Here is a 15,301-nt window from a genome sequence, read left to right on the forward strand (position 1 = left end):
AACAACGTCCAATGTCCACAGAACATCTGACGCTTCTCAAGCTGGAGGTTCTCACTGCTTCAAAAGCATGCAATAGAACCAGTCCCCATATAGCATCAAGGAACAGGAGTTTACTCCCTGTATTTCCTAATTCCCAAAAAGGACGGTACTCTAAGACCAATACTGGACTTCAGACCTCTCAATTTCTACATAGTCAGATCATTTTCACATGATCACTCTTCAACAAGTCCTTCCATTGCTTCAACAAAACGACTTCCTTGCCACATTAGATCTCAAGGACACCTACTTCCATATTCCCATACACCCTGCGCACAGGAAATATCAAAGGTTCACAATGGACGGCCAACATTATCTGTTCATAGTCCTCCCATTCAGGGTGACCCAAGCACCCAGGGTATTCACAAAGTGTCTTGTGGTAGTAGCAGCAGACTTGCGATGGCAGCACATCCATGTACTTCCACCGCTAAGGGGGAAACTGCTGTACAGTCTATGCACAAGTATGAATTCTGCAGCTCATATGCTTTGAACGGAAAATGCTACTTACCAGTATGCATCTGTTCTTGGCATGTAGAGCTGCAGAGATTCATGCACCCACCCATCTCCCCGGTACCTGTATCTGTTCCAGTGTTATCTTACTTGTATACATTCACATGGACATCTTTTCTGTTTCTAACAAACTCCATCATTTCCCCATCATGGCGAAAAACAATCTAAGATGGAGTCCATGCCCATGCGCACTATCGTTCAAGGGCAGAGTCCCCTATCTCGTGACTACAAAGACTTCTTCCAAGACAACAACAAAGTGCAAACATCTGAGCCCAATACCAGATGGCGGTCTATGCACAGGTATGAATCTCTGCAGCTCTACATGCCAACAACAGATGAATACTGGTAAGTAGCATTTTCCTTCTTTCCCCCTGGGTCTGTACGGCTCCTAAACCTCCTCCTCCCTCGTCGTCCACGCGCTGACCTCATCAGATCACAGAAGAAGGGTCTGGGTGGCAGGACTTTTGCTGACACCCCCAATGGATCCATATTGTGGTGGGACTCGTGGGGGTGTGCTAGTGCTCCCAACATGGGTTGCTACCAGGACAGCCTTGAGCCGTCCTCAGCACATGCCCACCATGGCTGAGGATGCCTCCAGTCCACCCTCCGCACTGATGGGGTTAAAAACATAAAATGCTTGGAGTCTAATGTTTATATTATCACTGAACATAGCTCACAGTAGGATCTAAGTTAAGCTGGCTTTAAACTGACTAATCTTATACAAAAACTAATCTGCAAAAATGTAAACGAAAATGCTCATTTCTAATAAGATAGCATGATATCATTAGAAAAAATTTCTTAACTCTCTTCTACCAGCCTTTTCCCATATATGGTAATGGCAATTGTGAAAAATGCCTGTTAAATTGTACATTGCCAAACCAAGGTAGATCTGTTAATCTTGTGACAGGTCCTCCAGTTGTTGATTGCTGATCTCACCTTTTTGGAGTATTTTTTTTTTAAGTAGCTAGGTTCTATTAAACAGAGAAAATAACCTTGAGCATCCTAAACCCAGTTTATAAATTGATAAAAGACCAGCTTCAAACGAGGTTGTGCACAATTGACCATTTATGTGAATACTGATATGTTTCAACATAGCATCATTGTAATAAAGTTTACGGTTAGGAAGAGCCAACCACCATTCTCTGTGGACGGTCAGAGAAATCTGGATGACATTTTAAAGCCATATGCTTAATCTGCAAATCTGGCAATAAAATGGGCTACAAGTGCCTAACAATTAGATTTTACTAATAAAGACTTATAACACAGATCAAGAAATCGACTCGACCTTTAGTGTTTGGCGTTAGGAACATTGCTAACGGCACAGACCACCTCTTCTTGTTGCTCGATGGTGTGTTATCCACAGTAAACCTTAGATGTGTATACATTTAGTTTAATTCACTATTTGTTTAAATCACTGAAATACCATCGAGTCGGGTTACAAATGTAAATCAATTTACAGTTTCTATTAAACCTGCTTCTAAAGTGTGCACATCTTTAATAATAATAATAATTTCTTTATTGATTGGTTTAAAAAAACCATTTACAATTTACGACATGACAAAGATTGATAAAAATAACTGTGATAAAAACGTTAAATTTTTTTAGTTTGAAATTCAAGGGCCGATAAGATCTGATAATGTACTGATACAGTACATACATCTAGGTTTCTTGTAGTCTCTGATTTGGATATTGTGTCTCTTAACTCAACCGCTCTGCTGTGCTGGGGAGACTTTAGGTTGGAGAGTGGCTTTGGGGAGTTTTAACGCTTTATGGACAAATTTCGCAAGCCCAATGTTTAGCTTGGTGTTGTCAGGGTCGAGAGCGGCCATTATTGCTTGGCGGCAAGATCGAACTCCCAACTTAATACATTGGCCTCGCAACAGTGACCGTCTGGCTATGAGCAGTGCAGGGCATGCACAGACAATATGTTCCATAGATTCTGAATGGTAGCCACACAATCTGCATTCCGTGCTAGTACACGGCTGCCGCCATTCCTGGAGGTTCATCAGAAAGGGCCATTCTCCCATCCTCAGGGCTAGAAACTTGCGTTTCCAATAAAGTGTGTATGTGCTTGACAAGTAGAGCGGCTGAACACCCACTTTAAAATTGCCAATTACAGCCCAGGCGTGCCTCCTCTTTGAGAGTATAACCCTGTCCGAGTGAAAGGACCACAATCTAACGGATTTTTTGATGGCAGACTTTAGCACCGGAAGAGATGGATTAATGTCCCAGAGGTCTTTTGCGCCTCGTAACTGTAGGCTGTAACCCAGGAGTTGCCGACACTTGTGGCTTGTCTGTTTTTGCTGTATTTCCTGCCAAAGTCGGGCCTCCAAGGAACCCTCCTGGGCAAGGCGCAGTCTATGATAAAGTTTAATGAATGCACCTGCCTCCACTCCATGCTGATCTTGGAGACCCAATTCAAGTCTCACTTGAGCTGGCGAGGCAGATTTTGGCAATCCAAAGGCTCTTTTAAATTTTTTTGTTGTTAACTTGTTTATTAATATACTGGTTGTGCCTTTGGTGATTTCATGGCCATACGTGCACATCTTGACCATTTATTAATGACTCAGATTTTGCATATTGAAGTGGGGGTGATGCTCCACACTCCTGGAAAACCTCTAATATTGCTATTTTTCTTGAAAAGGATAAACCTTCTAGATGAGTGGATCCTACTGGCCATTTCTCTGATCAATTCAGATGCTAAAATATTTACTAACGTTCTTGCTGCTAGACTGACTCCTCTGGTCCAGTATATTGTCCCCCCACATCAGCATATATTTGTTCCTGGTAGGGACACTACCATTCATACGAACACTGTTGTGGCTGTGTTCAGTGTGGATAGAACTATGGGTAGCTATGTGGGTGTGATTATACTGGACACAGAGAAGGCCTTCGACCGGGTTTTATGATCCTTTCTATGGTCAGACCTGTCAGCTTTCGGCATTGGTAATAGGTGCCTCTACCGGGTTAGGTCTTTAAATAAAAGTCCCACAGCTAGGTTAATCTTAGCAAGGTATAGCTCACCCTCTTTTGGTATCTGTAGGGGCACGCGCCAAAAGTGTCCGATATTCCCACTACTGTTCACCCTTTATATTGTACCATACATCCGGCTATTTATTAGCAATCCTTTGATTCGGTTGATAGTATCTAACGGGGTAGAACTGAAAATCAGTGACTGCTCCAGGTTTCTCCAACGAGTAGCTCAAAGTAGCTCTCCTGTGTGCAGCCTTGCCTATTAAATGTTAAGATTGTGCTTGGTTACATTAATATCTGTATGCCAGAATTAAAAACTGTTTATTTGAGAAGAGAATGTGTGTATTTTCAGAGCTCATAGGATGATGTTTGCGAAAAATTCGTTTCCAAAACGTATTTAAAACTGATATTTCAGTGATAAATCATGCGGCTGCAGAGAAACTCATTACTAACCTTATTAACTTGACACTCAGGGCATTGCAGCTATGGCTGCCATGTATTACCCATGTAGAGGCATTCTAAAGTGACAGTCTTTTACTGCTGGCAACCTTCCTGATACACAAAGGTAACCACTGCTGGTAATCTTGCAATTAAGGTAATCTTGTCTGATGTGGTCACTATTATAATAATAGTAGTAGTAGCGCACAACTATTTTCACTGAACAAAAGTACTTCTTATTACAGAAACATTTGGAGACCCATGGCCTCTGCAGATGATGTTGCAATCCATTCATCTAGTCTTTAGGTAGCTATTGATCATATCTTGGTAGAGGCAGAGAGGTTTGGGGTCGTCTCCGGTTCCAAGCTCAATTTCTCTTAAACTCCGGTTCAGCTTAGTCATCTTGCAGAGATCCCAATTCTGGGACCACTTAAGTTGCTACCTATGTAAAGGTTAAGATCTGCGCTAAATTGAATTGTATTATCGATCTGAATTATGAGTCTCTCTTAGTCTGTTAGTGTAAAGTTGTGATCCTGGTATCATCTTCCTATTAGGCATATGCAACATAGTTAAGAAGAACGTTCTCCCCAACTTTCTATATCTGTTCCAGGCAATCCAGCTTTGAGTCCCTGACTCATTTTTTAGGCGACTCTAGGGGGTTATTGGCAGTTTTATTTGGGGCTACAATAGAGCTACGCGGGCAATAGGTCGCCTGAGGGCTCGGCTCCGCGATCGAGCCGCTTTTATCCTGGTATATCGGCTCCAGGGCTCCCCCGATCCTCATCCGGGGGTTGGTGCGAGGGCACTACGCGGTGACCTGCGGCCGGAGAACTTCGGTGTTACCGGAGGAGCAGCGAGGGGGCTTGGCCGGGCGGACGAGGAGCGAGTGGCGCAGCCTCCATCATGGCGCCCGCCCCGGCCCGGAGATCGTAAGGTACTCGGCGGCCCTCGCGGGTCGCAGGACCGGAGGGCTCCAGCCCGCCGCCCCCCTACTCCTGACTGGGCGCGGGGCGCGCCGATAGCCTGAATCACCGGCGGCCTCCAACACTTGGCGGACCTCGCTGGCTGTGGTGCGCACCCGACGGGTCCCCCCGGGGCACTGCAGGACGACGGAGCCGGGGAAACTTTCCTGCGCCCTCACTGGCCCTGGGAAGCTGCCGCCTACTACTCTGTGCCCATCGGGGGCCTATAACATCGATCAGCCCTGCGGAACGGAGAAGTGCACGCACGGGGGACTGGAGCTGACCGCCGGGAGAACGCGATCCACCGGGGCGGAAGAGAGGGCCTGAGCCCCAAGATGGCGGCGGTGGTTGATGGAGGCGCAAGTGAGCAGTAGCGGTGCAGGGAGACCGGTGAAGGGCCCGCCTTCCCAATACGGCTGTCTTTATTCCTGGCGAGGCCCCGACTCTTGCAGGGCTGGTTGGGGCGTGGACGTCCACGCGCACGGAGCGGCCTGAACCACGTGCTCATGTGAATGGCCTCGACCATGGCGGAACGGAGGGCCGATTGCTGCAGTGCCCCTTGTCCTGACTGACGGGATCCGACCGAGCTGCCCGCTGCTTGCTTGGCCTGGGCCGGGGCCTGGCTGTTTCGCCTTTGGCCGTGCAGTTGGCGCTGACTGGGAACTCGAGCAGGGGCTGGACCGAGATCGTGGACCAGCGGGGAGCCACCCGGGTGTTGAGCGAGGCCACTCCTTGGGGCCCAAGACTTTTCGTGGCTGACGCTTGGGGCAACCATGGGCAAACCGAGGGGCGCCAAGGGGAACGCGCAGGCCACCTCCGACACCGAACTGCCGGACATGAGTGACCGGATGGACCCAGAGGTGCCGACCGACCCGAGTCTACAGCGGCAATTGGACAACATCTTGGCGGCCATAACGGACACGAGGTCGGCGCTCCAGCGGGACATCGCCCAGGTGGTGACGGGCTTGGGATTGCTCAGGGCTGACCATGGCAAGCTCTCGGACAGGGTCAAAGAAATGGAAGATTCGATCGGTACCCTGGAACCGGCGCAGAAGACGTTGGCAGTCGTCATGAAGGATGCGCTGACGAGAATTGATACTCTGGAGAAGAGGGCGGAGGAGGCAGAAGGGCGCAACAGAAGGAATAACATCAGGGTGGTGGGCCTGCCAGAAAAAGTCGAGGATGGCGACATGGTATCCTATCTAGAAAACTGGCTCAAGACGGAGGTGGCGCCCGAGGGGCTTTCCTCCTTTTACACTCTGGAGCGGGCGCACAGGGTTCCGGCCAGGCCGCCTCAGCAGGGCCGGCCACCGCGCCCAGTGGTGGCGAGATTGCTGCATTTTCGAGATAGAGACCTGCTCCTCAACAACGCCAGGAAAAATGGGCCATACCAGGTGGACAACAGCAAGGTGAACATTTTCCCGGATTACACCTATGAGACTCAACGCCAACGGACCTCCTTCCTGGCAATCAAACGTGAACTGCGCAACGAAGGTCTCCAGTATTCCTTGCTCTTTCCGGTGAGACTCCGCATCATCCTGGATGGCAGGATCAAATTCTTCGACACCCCTGACGAGGTGTGCAGCTGGCTGGAGCTCTATAGGGCTGGCAAAGACGGCCCTGCCTCTTCTTTCCAAACCACTGCGGAGGTTGGACTTCAACGAAGATCTAAGAGGGTCCGCAACCGCCGGGGGGGTTTTGGCCGCCCTTCTGATGTGGTGACAACGGCGGAACGGCGTGGAGTACTTGAGATGCTGTCCAGCATCTCGGGTCCCAGGGAGAGCCACTGACCAAGGAACCGGAGACGAGAGGTGGTGGAGAACACTCGGACACGGAGGACTCCCAGGCTGATAGCGTGACCCTCCCTGTGGTCACCCCAAACACAGCGGAAGAACTACTTGATGGCCGAGGGTGAGCTTGGGTGAGGCGTTTCTGATGGCGCTGGGAGAACTGTGTGACATGGACTGCCGCAACCCCTACTGACTCTGCTGAATAATTGAATGTTACGTGGGTTGGGGTTCAGCCCGGGGCCTGTGCTAGTGATTTAGGCTCGATAGCCACTAGGTGGCCTGAGCAAGTGAGGGCCCTCCCGTCGGTGCTCTGCCCCTTCCTTTGCCCATAAGGCACACCTGCGGTGGCTACCGACAGGTTAGTTTTCTGGTTTTGAAACATGGTTTGGATGGGTACTGAGGGGCAATCTCTGGGTCCTATTCTGGGGGGAGGGAAGGGTGTTATGGTTGGGGGTTCCACTGTTTTTGGTTTCAGGGATGGGACGTCGTTGGTGCAGTGCGATTATTGCATTTTTTTCTGGATTGGAGGAGACGGGGGAACTAACAGGAAAGCAGAGGGATAATGGCTGAATTTTCCAACCTGAAAAGCATTACTTGGAATGTGCGCGGGCTACACACTATGACCAGACGCCACAAAGTGCATGCTTACCTGAGGCGCAGGGGTGTTCAGATTGCGCTGCTACAGGAAACGCACCTCACGAAAGCGGAGGGTTTAGCCCTGCAGCGTAGATGGAGGGGGCAGTTATATTACACCACATATTCAGCTTACGCTAGGGGGGCGCTGATCTGGGTGCGCGCGGGGGTTCCACTGCAAGTGACGAAGCACACGATAGACCCAGAGGGGAGATTTGTCGCCATTGCGGGTAAATCGGGGGGTAGAGAGCTGAACATTTACAGTGTATATGCGCCCAATACGGACCAGCTGGCCTTCTTCGCGACGCTCTCGGGATCACTGGCCCACTATATGACGGGACCGCTCTTGATTGGGGGCGATTTCAATTCGGTGGTGGACGTGGATCTTGATAGATCTCATCCCCCCCTGGAGACCTCGCCCACACATCGAGTGGCTAAGGGTAGGCTGGACTGGCAGGCTGAATGGGGACTGTCTGACATATGGCGCGTCCAACACCCACATACTCGGGACTATTCTCATTACTCTGGACTGCACGAGTTGCACGTGCGACTGGACGCTCTGTTGGGATCGGCGGACGTGATGTCCGCGGCTGTAAGATCCGAGTACCTGGCGAGGACCATCTCCGACCACAACCCTCTGTTGGCCGACCTTAGGTGGCTCCCGGGCGCGCCATGCGTCCCTACGTGGAGATTGAGGCCCGAACTATTAGAGGATCAGGTATTTCGCACTGGACTGGAGGACAGGATTGCCACTTACTTCGGTGACGAGGGTTCGACTGATGCTAGGGCCACCGAATGGGATGCCTTTAAGGTGGTTGTCAGGGGCTACTGCATAGCTGCGAAGGTGGGAGTGCGCCGGGTCCTATTAGAGGACCTAGGAAAAGCGGACCGGACCCTCCGAGATCTGGAGCTCAGGCGCCCCGGCAGACCTGAACTTGGAGAGCAGATGGCGGCCGCGAGAGAGGCGGTAGCAGTTGAGGTCGAAAGGTTACGTAGCTTCGACTACAAGGCCTTCCTCACTCGATCGTTAGCTGAGGGCGATAAATCGGGGGCGCTCCTAGCCTGGCTGGCTAATCCTACGAGGCGTTCCTCCCCCACGGTGGCCATGCGCGATGCGGCGGGAGTGGAGGTCTACACCCAACCGGAGATCATGGACTACTACGAAACACTATACCGGAGTAGGGCAGACGTAGATGCTGACCGCATTGACACTTTCCTGCAGGGATTACCTATCCCTGTTCTGGAGCCCGAAATTGCCAAGGCGCTGGGAGGGAGGTGGAGCTGGGGGAGATCCGCAGCGCCATCAAGAGGATGGCACGCAACAAAACCCCAGGCCTAGACGGACCTCCGGTTGAGTTTCATGCCACCTACATGGACCTCCTCGCCCCGCGCTTGCTGCTGATCTACAAAGAGGCAATGCACCTGGGATACCTCCCGGGATCGATGCGGGAGGCCCTAGTGGTACCTCTGCCCAAACCGGGTAGGGAGACTAATGACCCGGCATCCTACAGACCGCTATCGATGCTCACAGTAGATTATAAGATACTGAGCAGCATACTGGCGTCGAGATTGTTGGGGCACATGGGCTCCTTAGTGCACAACGACCAGGCGGGGTTTATCCCCAAGCGCAACACCACCATGAACATCTGCCGCTTGCTTCGCCTGCTTGAGGATAGCCACGTTGAGGCCTCCCAACCCATGATTCTCTCTATAGACCTGGAGAAGGCTTTTGATATCCTAGAATGGGACTACCTCCATGGGGTGTTAGGGGCGTTTAGTTTAGGGGAAGGTTTCTTGTGCTGGACCGCGGTGCTTTACGCCTCGGTGGTGGCGAGAGTGAAATCGGGCCCGTTGATCTCCCGGCAATACTCGGTAGAACGCGGCACGAGACAGGGCTGTTCGCTGTCGCCTCTGCGGTTCGCACTGGCGGTGGAGCCCCTGGCGATGTGGTTTCGCACCGGTGCCCACTACAGAGGGCTACGTACCGTGATGGGGCAGCAGTTCATTTCCCTCTATGCGGACGACCTATTGTTATTTTTGGAAGATGCTGAAGAGGCATTGGCCACCGCCGATGCGGCACTCACGTCTTTCGGAGCGTTATCGGGCTTGCGGGTGAACTGGTCGAAAACTTGCTTGTTTCCGGTGCGGAGCGGAGAACCCCGGCCCACTACGGAGAGGGAGATTCAATGGGCGCCCAGTTGCTTCAAGTACTTGGGGGTCCATATTTCTCACTCGTCCGCCGATGTACTGGAGGGCAACATATCTCGTTGCGTCCGGGCATTGAAGGGCAGCATGTCCTTCTGGGCTACCCTACCGCTGTCGGTGGCGGGACGAATTGCGCTGCTTAAGATGGTGGCGCTCCACCGTCTCCTTTACTACTTCAGAACGTTACCGATATGGATACCGCCAGCTGAATTTAGACATTTGAAGTCACTCGTGATCTCGTTCCTTTGGGGGTCGGGCCGCCGCAGGGTGGCGCTTCAGACCCTCATGAGACCAAAGGCGGAGGGGGGGCTGGCGGTCCCAGATTTTGAGACGTATTACTTAGCTGCCCAACTACAGGTTTACACTCAGGAGGTGGCGAGAGAGTTCCGGGGACCGGAGGAGAAGAGAGGCCTAGGTGTCCCCCGGCACGTCCTTTCCTACATTGCGTTGCGGCAGAAACTGGCGGTGGGGGACCTCACGCAGGAGGAACGCACCATCAGACTATGTTGGAACCGTGTTCAGCGCAGGTTGGGAATAATCCACCCTTACGCCCCCGAGATCCCACTGGGAATGCTTACCGCGCTTCCCCACGGTGGTGATTGGTCCCAGTTACGCACCTGGGAGGAAGCGGGTATTCAGGTCATGGGGGACCTGTATGACGATGGAACGCTCCTACCCTTCCAGTCGCTAATGGATCGATTCGGCATCCCCAGAGGGGACTTCCTTCTGCATGCGGCGGTCACGAGGGCGCAACAGACGTATTGGCAGTCCGGGTTGGAGGAGCCGCCGTTGTCCTTGACATGCCAATATGTGATGATGGCAGCCGGGACGGTCAAGGCCGTAACGTGCTTATATTCTAGGATGACCCAGGAGCAGTTGCTCCCGTTGGAGGCGCTCATGGATAAATGGGAGGCGGACATAGGGAAACCCATCCCGGAGACCACATGGGCCCCGCTGCCACGTCGGGCCTGGAAGAGCTCACGGAACGCTAGGTTCCAACTGGTTCACTTTTATGTTCTGCACCGAGCATATCTCACCCCGGAGAAAATTCGGAAATACTTTGCGTCGGACACCGCGGCTTGCCCTAGATGTCGGACGATCGGAGCGGACTTGGCCCACATGTTGTGGTCTTGTTCTGCCTTGACCTCTTACTGGAAGACGATTGGGGACACCCTTAAGGAGGTGACGGGACGTACCCTCCAGTTTGACATTGCGGTGGCACTTCTGCATTGGTTCCCACATACCCCTAAGACGCCGGTATCCAGCAAGTTTATAGATATGGGTCTTATCCTGGCGAAACGGGAAATAACGCGCCGCTGGAAGGCACGGGCCGGTCCGACGGGCACTAAATGGCGCACTGAGTTCCTAAAATGGGCAGAGGGAGAGAGCACCCTGCGTTACCAGCTGGCGAGGCGGCAACAGAATGAAAAGGCGCTGGACACTGCGCAGGCGTGGGAAACACTGGTGCAGGCCCTGCGGGATCACAATTCCCCCAGTGACACGGACAGTGAAGCTGCAGAACTTCCTGCGTCCCTGTAATGCGATAGACTAACCGCATACTCCTTCACACTCCATGTACTTTCCTCCTACAGGTACAATTGAACTGCTGCTGCACTAATGGCGGGGGGGAGGGGGGCTGGAGCATAGACGACACGCACGGCTCATATCATGCACACTTGATCCTCTATTTGTGTCATCTTACCCGTGACCTATTGGGTGGGCTAGGTTGTATTAGGGGAGAGGGAGGAGGGAGGCTGTTTTGATATTAAGGGTTGTTCTATAGGTTTTTCTTATTTGTAATAAAGCAAAAGCGCGACTGGCCACAGGGCAACACTAATCCGCATTGGGCCTCTGTTGGGCTTACATGTATACGTTGTGTCTAAGTTGCCGCCCGACCCCCGGGTTGTGGGCTAAATGGCCGTGTATCAGTTTCGCAATAAAAATTGTTTAAAAAAAAAAGAATAGAGCTACGCGGGCAATTCGCTATTTGAAACTCATGCCTAATAAAAGTGGATTTTAACTACCTGATTTTAAGATGTATTTCTGGGCTACCTTTTGACGTTGTATTTGTAATTTGCTTACGGACTATGATCCAGATTTTTGAGTGTTGGGGTATTAAATGGCTCAAGATCTGATTTTAGGATGTTTCTCAACACAGTCTGATCACCAAGTATATTTACGGAATCTCAGGAGAAATTAGAGTCAAATTTGCTGTTCCATTTGTGCGTTCATTCATGTCCCTGTATGGCGACACTAATTTCCCCCCCATATTTCATGATGATGAGGCTAAACTTGTGCATAAACAATTTTTAAAAACTGTGGGTCAACTTTTCCATGCGACTTCGAACCTTCTCTACTCTTCAAACATGCTTTGGTCTCACTCGACCAGTGCTTAATTTGAGGCTGTGGTTTTCCGGAGCTCAGCACCAGCACTTAATTGTCAACACCAGCACTTCGACAAACCGTACCACCATGTGGCAGACTGCCCTAATTTAGAGATCCTTATTGTCAGAAACAGTGGTTCCTGTGGAATAATAGAATCAATATAGAAAAGGTGCACAATCGCAATGGAAGGGTTAAAATGATGTCAGAGTGCGAAGAAACCACATACACCTATGGTTTTAGTTTGATACAATCATATTTTATATTTTACAAACAAAATTCTATATACAATGAAAAAGAAAAATGTGCGTAGTGCGAAGTAATTCACTTTTGGTACATTTGCAGTTTTTCAATGTTTCATACAAACCAACACCACACTTATAATAAATTTCAAAGCAAAGCAGTCAATGCAATCCTATAGGAGGAAATTAAGTTATCGGTTTACAGGTAAGTAGTTGTGTGTGGGAGTTGGGTGTCTGGGGTTTGAACCAGAGTTCCCCTAGGGTCGAGGATGCACTCTCAAAGCACCCTTAGCAGCACTAGGGCGGCCGGGTACAGAGTGCTAAGGCCCAATGTTATCCAATAGGGGAAAAGGGTCTCCGGTTGGTGGCTGCTCACGAGCAGGCCACAAGGTTGTGGGAACAAAGCTCCTGGTGTTAGGCTCAGGGCATAGGGGGATCTGGAGACAAGGAGGGGGCCTGCTCCTGATAGGAGAGGCTGGGGGTCGCGTTATAAAGGCGGCAAGACCTTTGAAGCTCCTCTGCCACAGATGACTCTTCCTGACCTGGGGGACATGTGATCACCACCGCCCAGGAAAGGCTTTGTTTCTGGGCTCAGGGAGCTCTGACTCCCACCCCAGGGGTCCAGAAATATGTCTTGTGGTGGCTAGCTCGTGTTTTCTAGTCAGGGAACCCACCTGAGGCTGGTCGTTTTTCAGGGGGCATCTCTAAGATGCTCTCTGAGTGCATGGTATAATCAATCCCACACTGGCATCAGTGTGGGTTTATCCTACCAAACTTCGCAGAATTCAGAATAATGACAAACTCCCAGACCATATAATCTTTATGGCTTTACTGCACTTGCAATGTCTAAGAATGGACGTAGTTACTGTTGGAGTATAGTGCTCATGCAACTGTACCCCCACCAGTCGTATAGTGCACCCAGCTAGAGGGGTGTCTTACCTATACCATAGGCAGTGGGTTGCAGGCATGGCACACAAGGATGTGTGCCATGTCGCCTCTTCACTTTTTTTTCTACACCACAATAAGCAGCCTGCATTTGCAGTGTGTGTGTGTTAAGGTACAGGACCTCTAAGGGTGGCACAGCATGTGTTGCAGACCTTAGAGGCCTTCCCTGGTCACAGTGCCCTTGGTACCCATGGTACCTTTTAGAAGAGTCTGACATGTGGCCAGATTGGTGCCAATTGGGGGTATAAGGTACAGTTTTGGGAAGGAACACAGGCGCTGGGAACCGGATTGGCAGGGACCCAGGGCACATCAGGTCAACTTGCATCAGAAATTTAGGAAAAAGTGGGGGGGTTACTGCAACAGAAACCCAGCTTCCTACATGAACTACTTTAGATGAGTCAAAACTTCCTATAGACAAAATACCAATCTCTCTCCAGCAGGAAGATTAATCACAAGCGATATCAATCTTGATACTTTTATTGGTGCCCGAAAACTGCTGGATATATAAGGAACTCTGCAGTGAGAGAGAGAAAAGTGAGTGATTATGCTGGCCAGACCTGCTTAATTTGCTCCTGGGTGTCCGGTACGGCCATCACGCTCTTGTCTTTGCTCTGTCAGATCTGCTTAACAGTAATACTGAAATTATTTGTTTGTTACTTATTATTGTATCTGTAGTGCTATTAAAAATTATTTTTTTTTTAAATGGTACCATTTAATGCAGTGGTTTAATTAGCTCTCGGGGACATAGTAAAATACAAATTTCACACTGATTACTTACATGTGTTAGTGCCATCAAAAAACCTTGGGTAGTACATTTTAATGTTCAGATGTTTACTGTTTTATGTCTCTAGAGGAACAGTGTTTTTTGTATTGGGCGCTAAAGGGATACCAGAATTATGGAACACTTTATCAGCCTCTGTCAGTTGGAAGAATGAAAAGCAGAATTCAGCAGAGCAGATGTTTTATGTAGATTTTGTTTTCCCAGACATTAAAGGCTATGAAAGGTTCACCTGGTGAGGGCTATCAATCCATACTAAGTCTAAACCAGCCTAGTGGCAAACAAAATAAAGGCAGCAGAGTTGCAACAGTTTGGAATTTTGATAACGGAAGCTTGGGATCACATGAGTGGTGGATTAGAGAAACATGACCATACACCAGTCGTCCTGCACTTGATAACCTTTTTATTTTTACAGCTCTTTTTGCAATTAGATGGTGGACTGAGGCTTGTAGAGGGGAATAGTATGAGACCTGCCAGTTCGCATTAAAACAACTGTTCTTCTACCTTGTCTTCCTCCCGGCACCATGCCCTTCCCTTCCTTAACTTAGATAAGCCTGGATCTAAACCTGCAGGGGGTTTGAATTTTTCCTCTACTATAGCTCTGTTGTTTGGACATTTTGAGGGTGCGGGGAGTGCTGGGGAATGCTAGTATATGAAGGATCAATGAAACATTGTGCACAAAGGACCTTTGGATTATAACAAGTCCCTTTTTTCCGGGGTTTGCATTTTTTCAACACAATGCCTTTTTATGAACTACAGGGAAGCTGAGCATTTTACAGAGTGGTGGAACAGAAATTGTGTCTTTAAGGGTCACAATCTGTCCCTGTGAAGGTCCCTGTGAAGGTGTCATAATCAATGCAGAGAATGCCTAGAATTGATGACTGACTATCTGATTCAGGGGATGAAAGTGTTCATTCACTTGATGGAGCTCATTAGTGTCAAAGCCTGCATTGCATTCCAGCTTCTGAGTGTAAATTTGGTTCTGGATGTCGCTGCCCACACCGTACAGAGAATGTGGTCAACTTTGGAGTTTGAAGGGAGGCTGGTGCAAGGCCAGTTTTGGTGGTGATGTTTGTCTGAGGTCTGACCGGTTTCTTCCTACCTTCCAGAGACCTCAGCGGAGCCGTCACTTCAGGCCAAACAGCTGCAGCTGAAGCGTGCGCGCCTGGCTGACGACCTGAATGAGAAAATTGCACAGAGGCCTGGCCCCATGGAACTGGTGGAAAAGAATATCCTCCCTGTGGAGACCAGTCTGAAGGAAGCAATTATTGGTAAGATGGGAAAGAGGGGAGAGTGTGGCATGCCCAGGATAATTGTCGTGGCCATACTAGGTTGAAGTGGGTGAACTGGCTGGTCTTTGTCCGCTTTCGATCCCGGTTCTAACATTCTCTATTCTCCACTCTGCTA

The 15,301-nt window shown here is 50.0% G+C and overlaps 1 protein-coding gene across 2 annotated transcripts in view; it reads left to right on the plus strand.

Annotated features, from left to right (window-relative positions):
- MRTFA (myocardin related transcription factor A) overlaps positions 1 to 15,301 on the plus strand; it is a 287,728-nt gene that overhangs the window by 175,340 nt on the left and 97,087 nt on the right. For both annotated transcript variants that reach the window (XM_078640591.1, XM_078640585.1), the window contains exon 7: positions 15,004 to 15,165. In XM_078640591.1, coding sequence (XP_078496717.1) covers positions 15,004 to 15,165 — 162 coding nt within the window. The remainder of the gene's footprint in view (positions 1 to 15,003; positions 15,166 to 15,301) is intronic.

Source organism: Lissotriton helveticus, chromosome 1_1, assembly GCF_964261635.1.
Source record: "Lissotriton helveticus chromosome 1_1, aLisHel1.1, whole genome shotgun sequence".
NCBI lineage: Eukaryota > Metazoa > Chordata > Amphibia > Caudata > Salamandridae > Lissotriton > Lissotriton helveticus.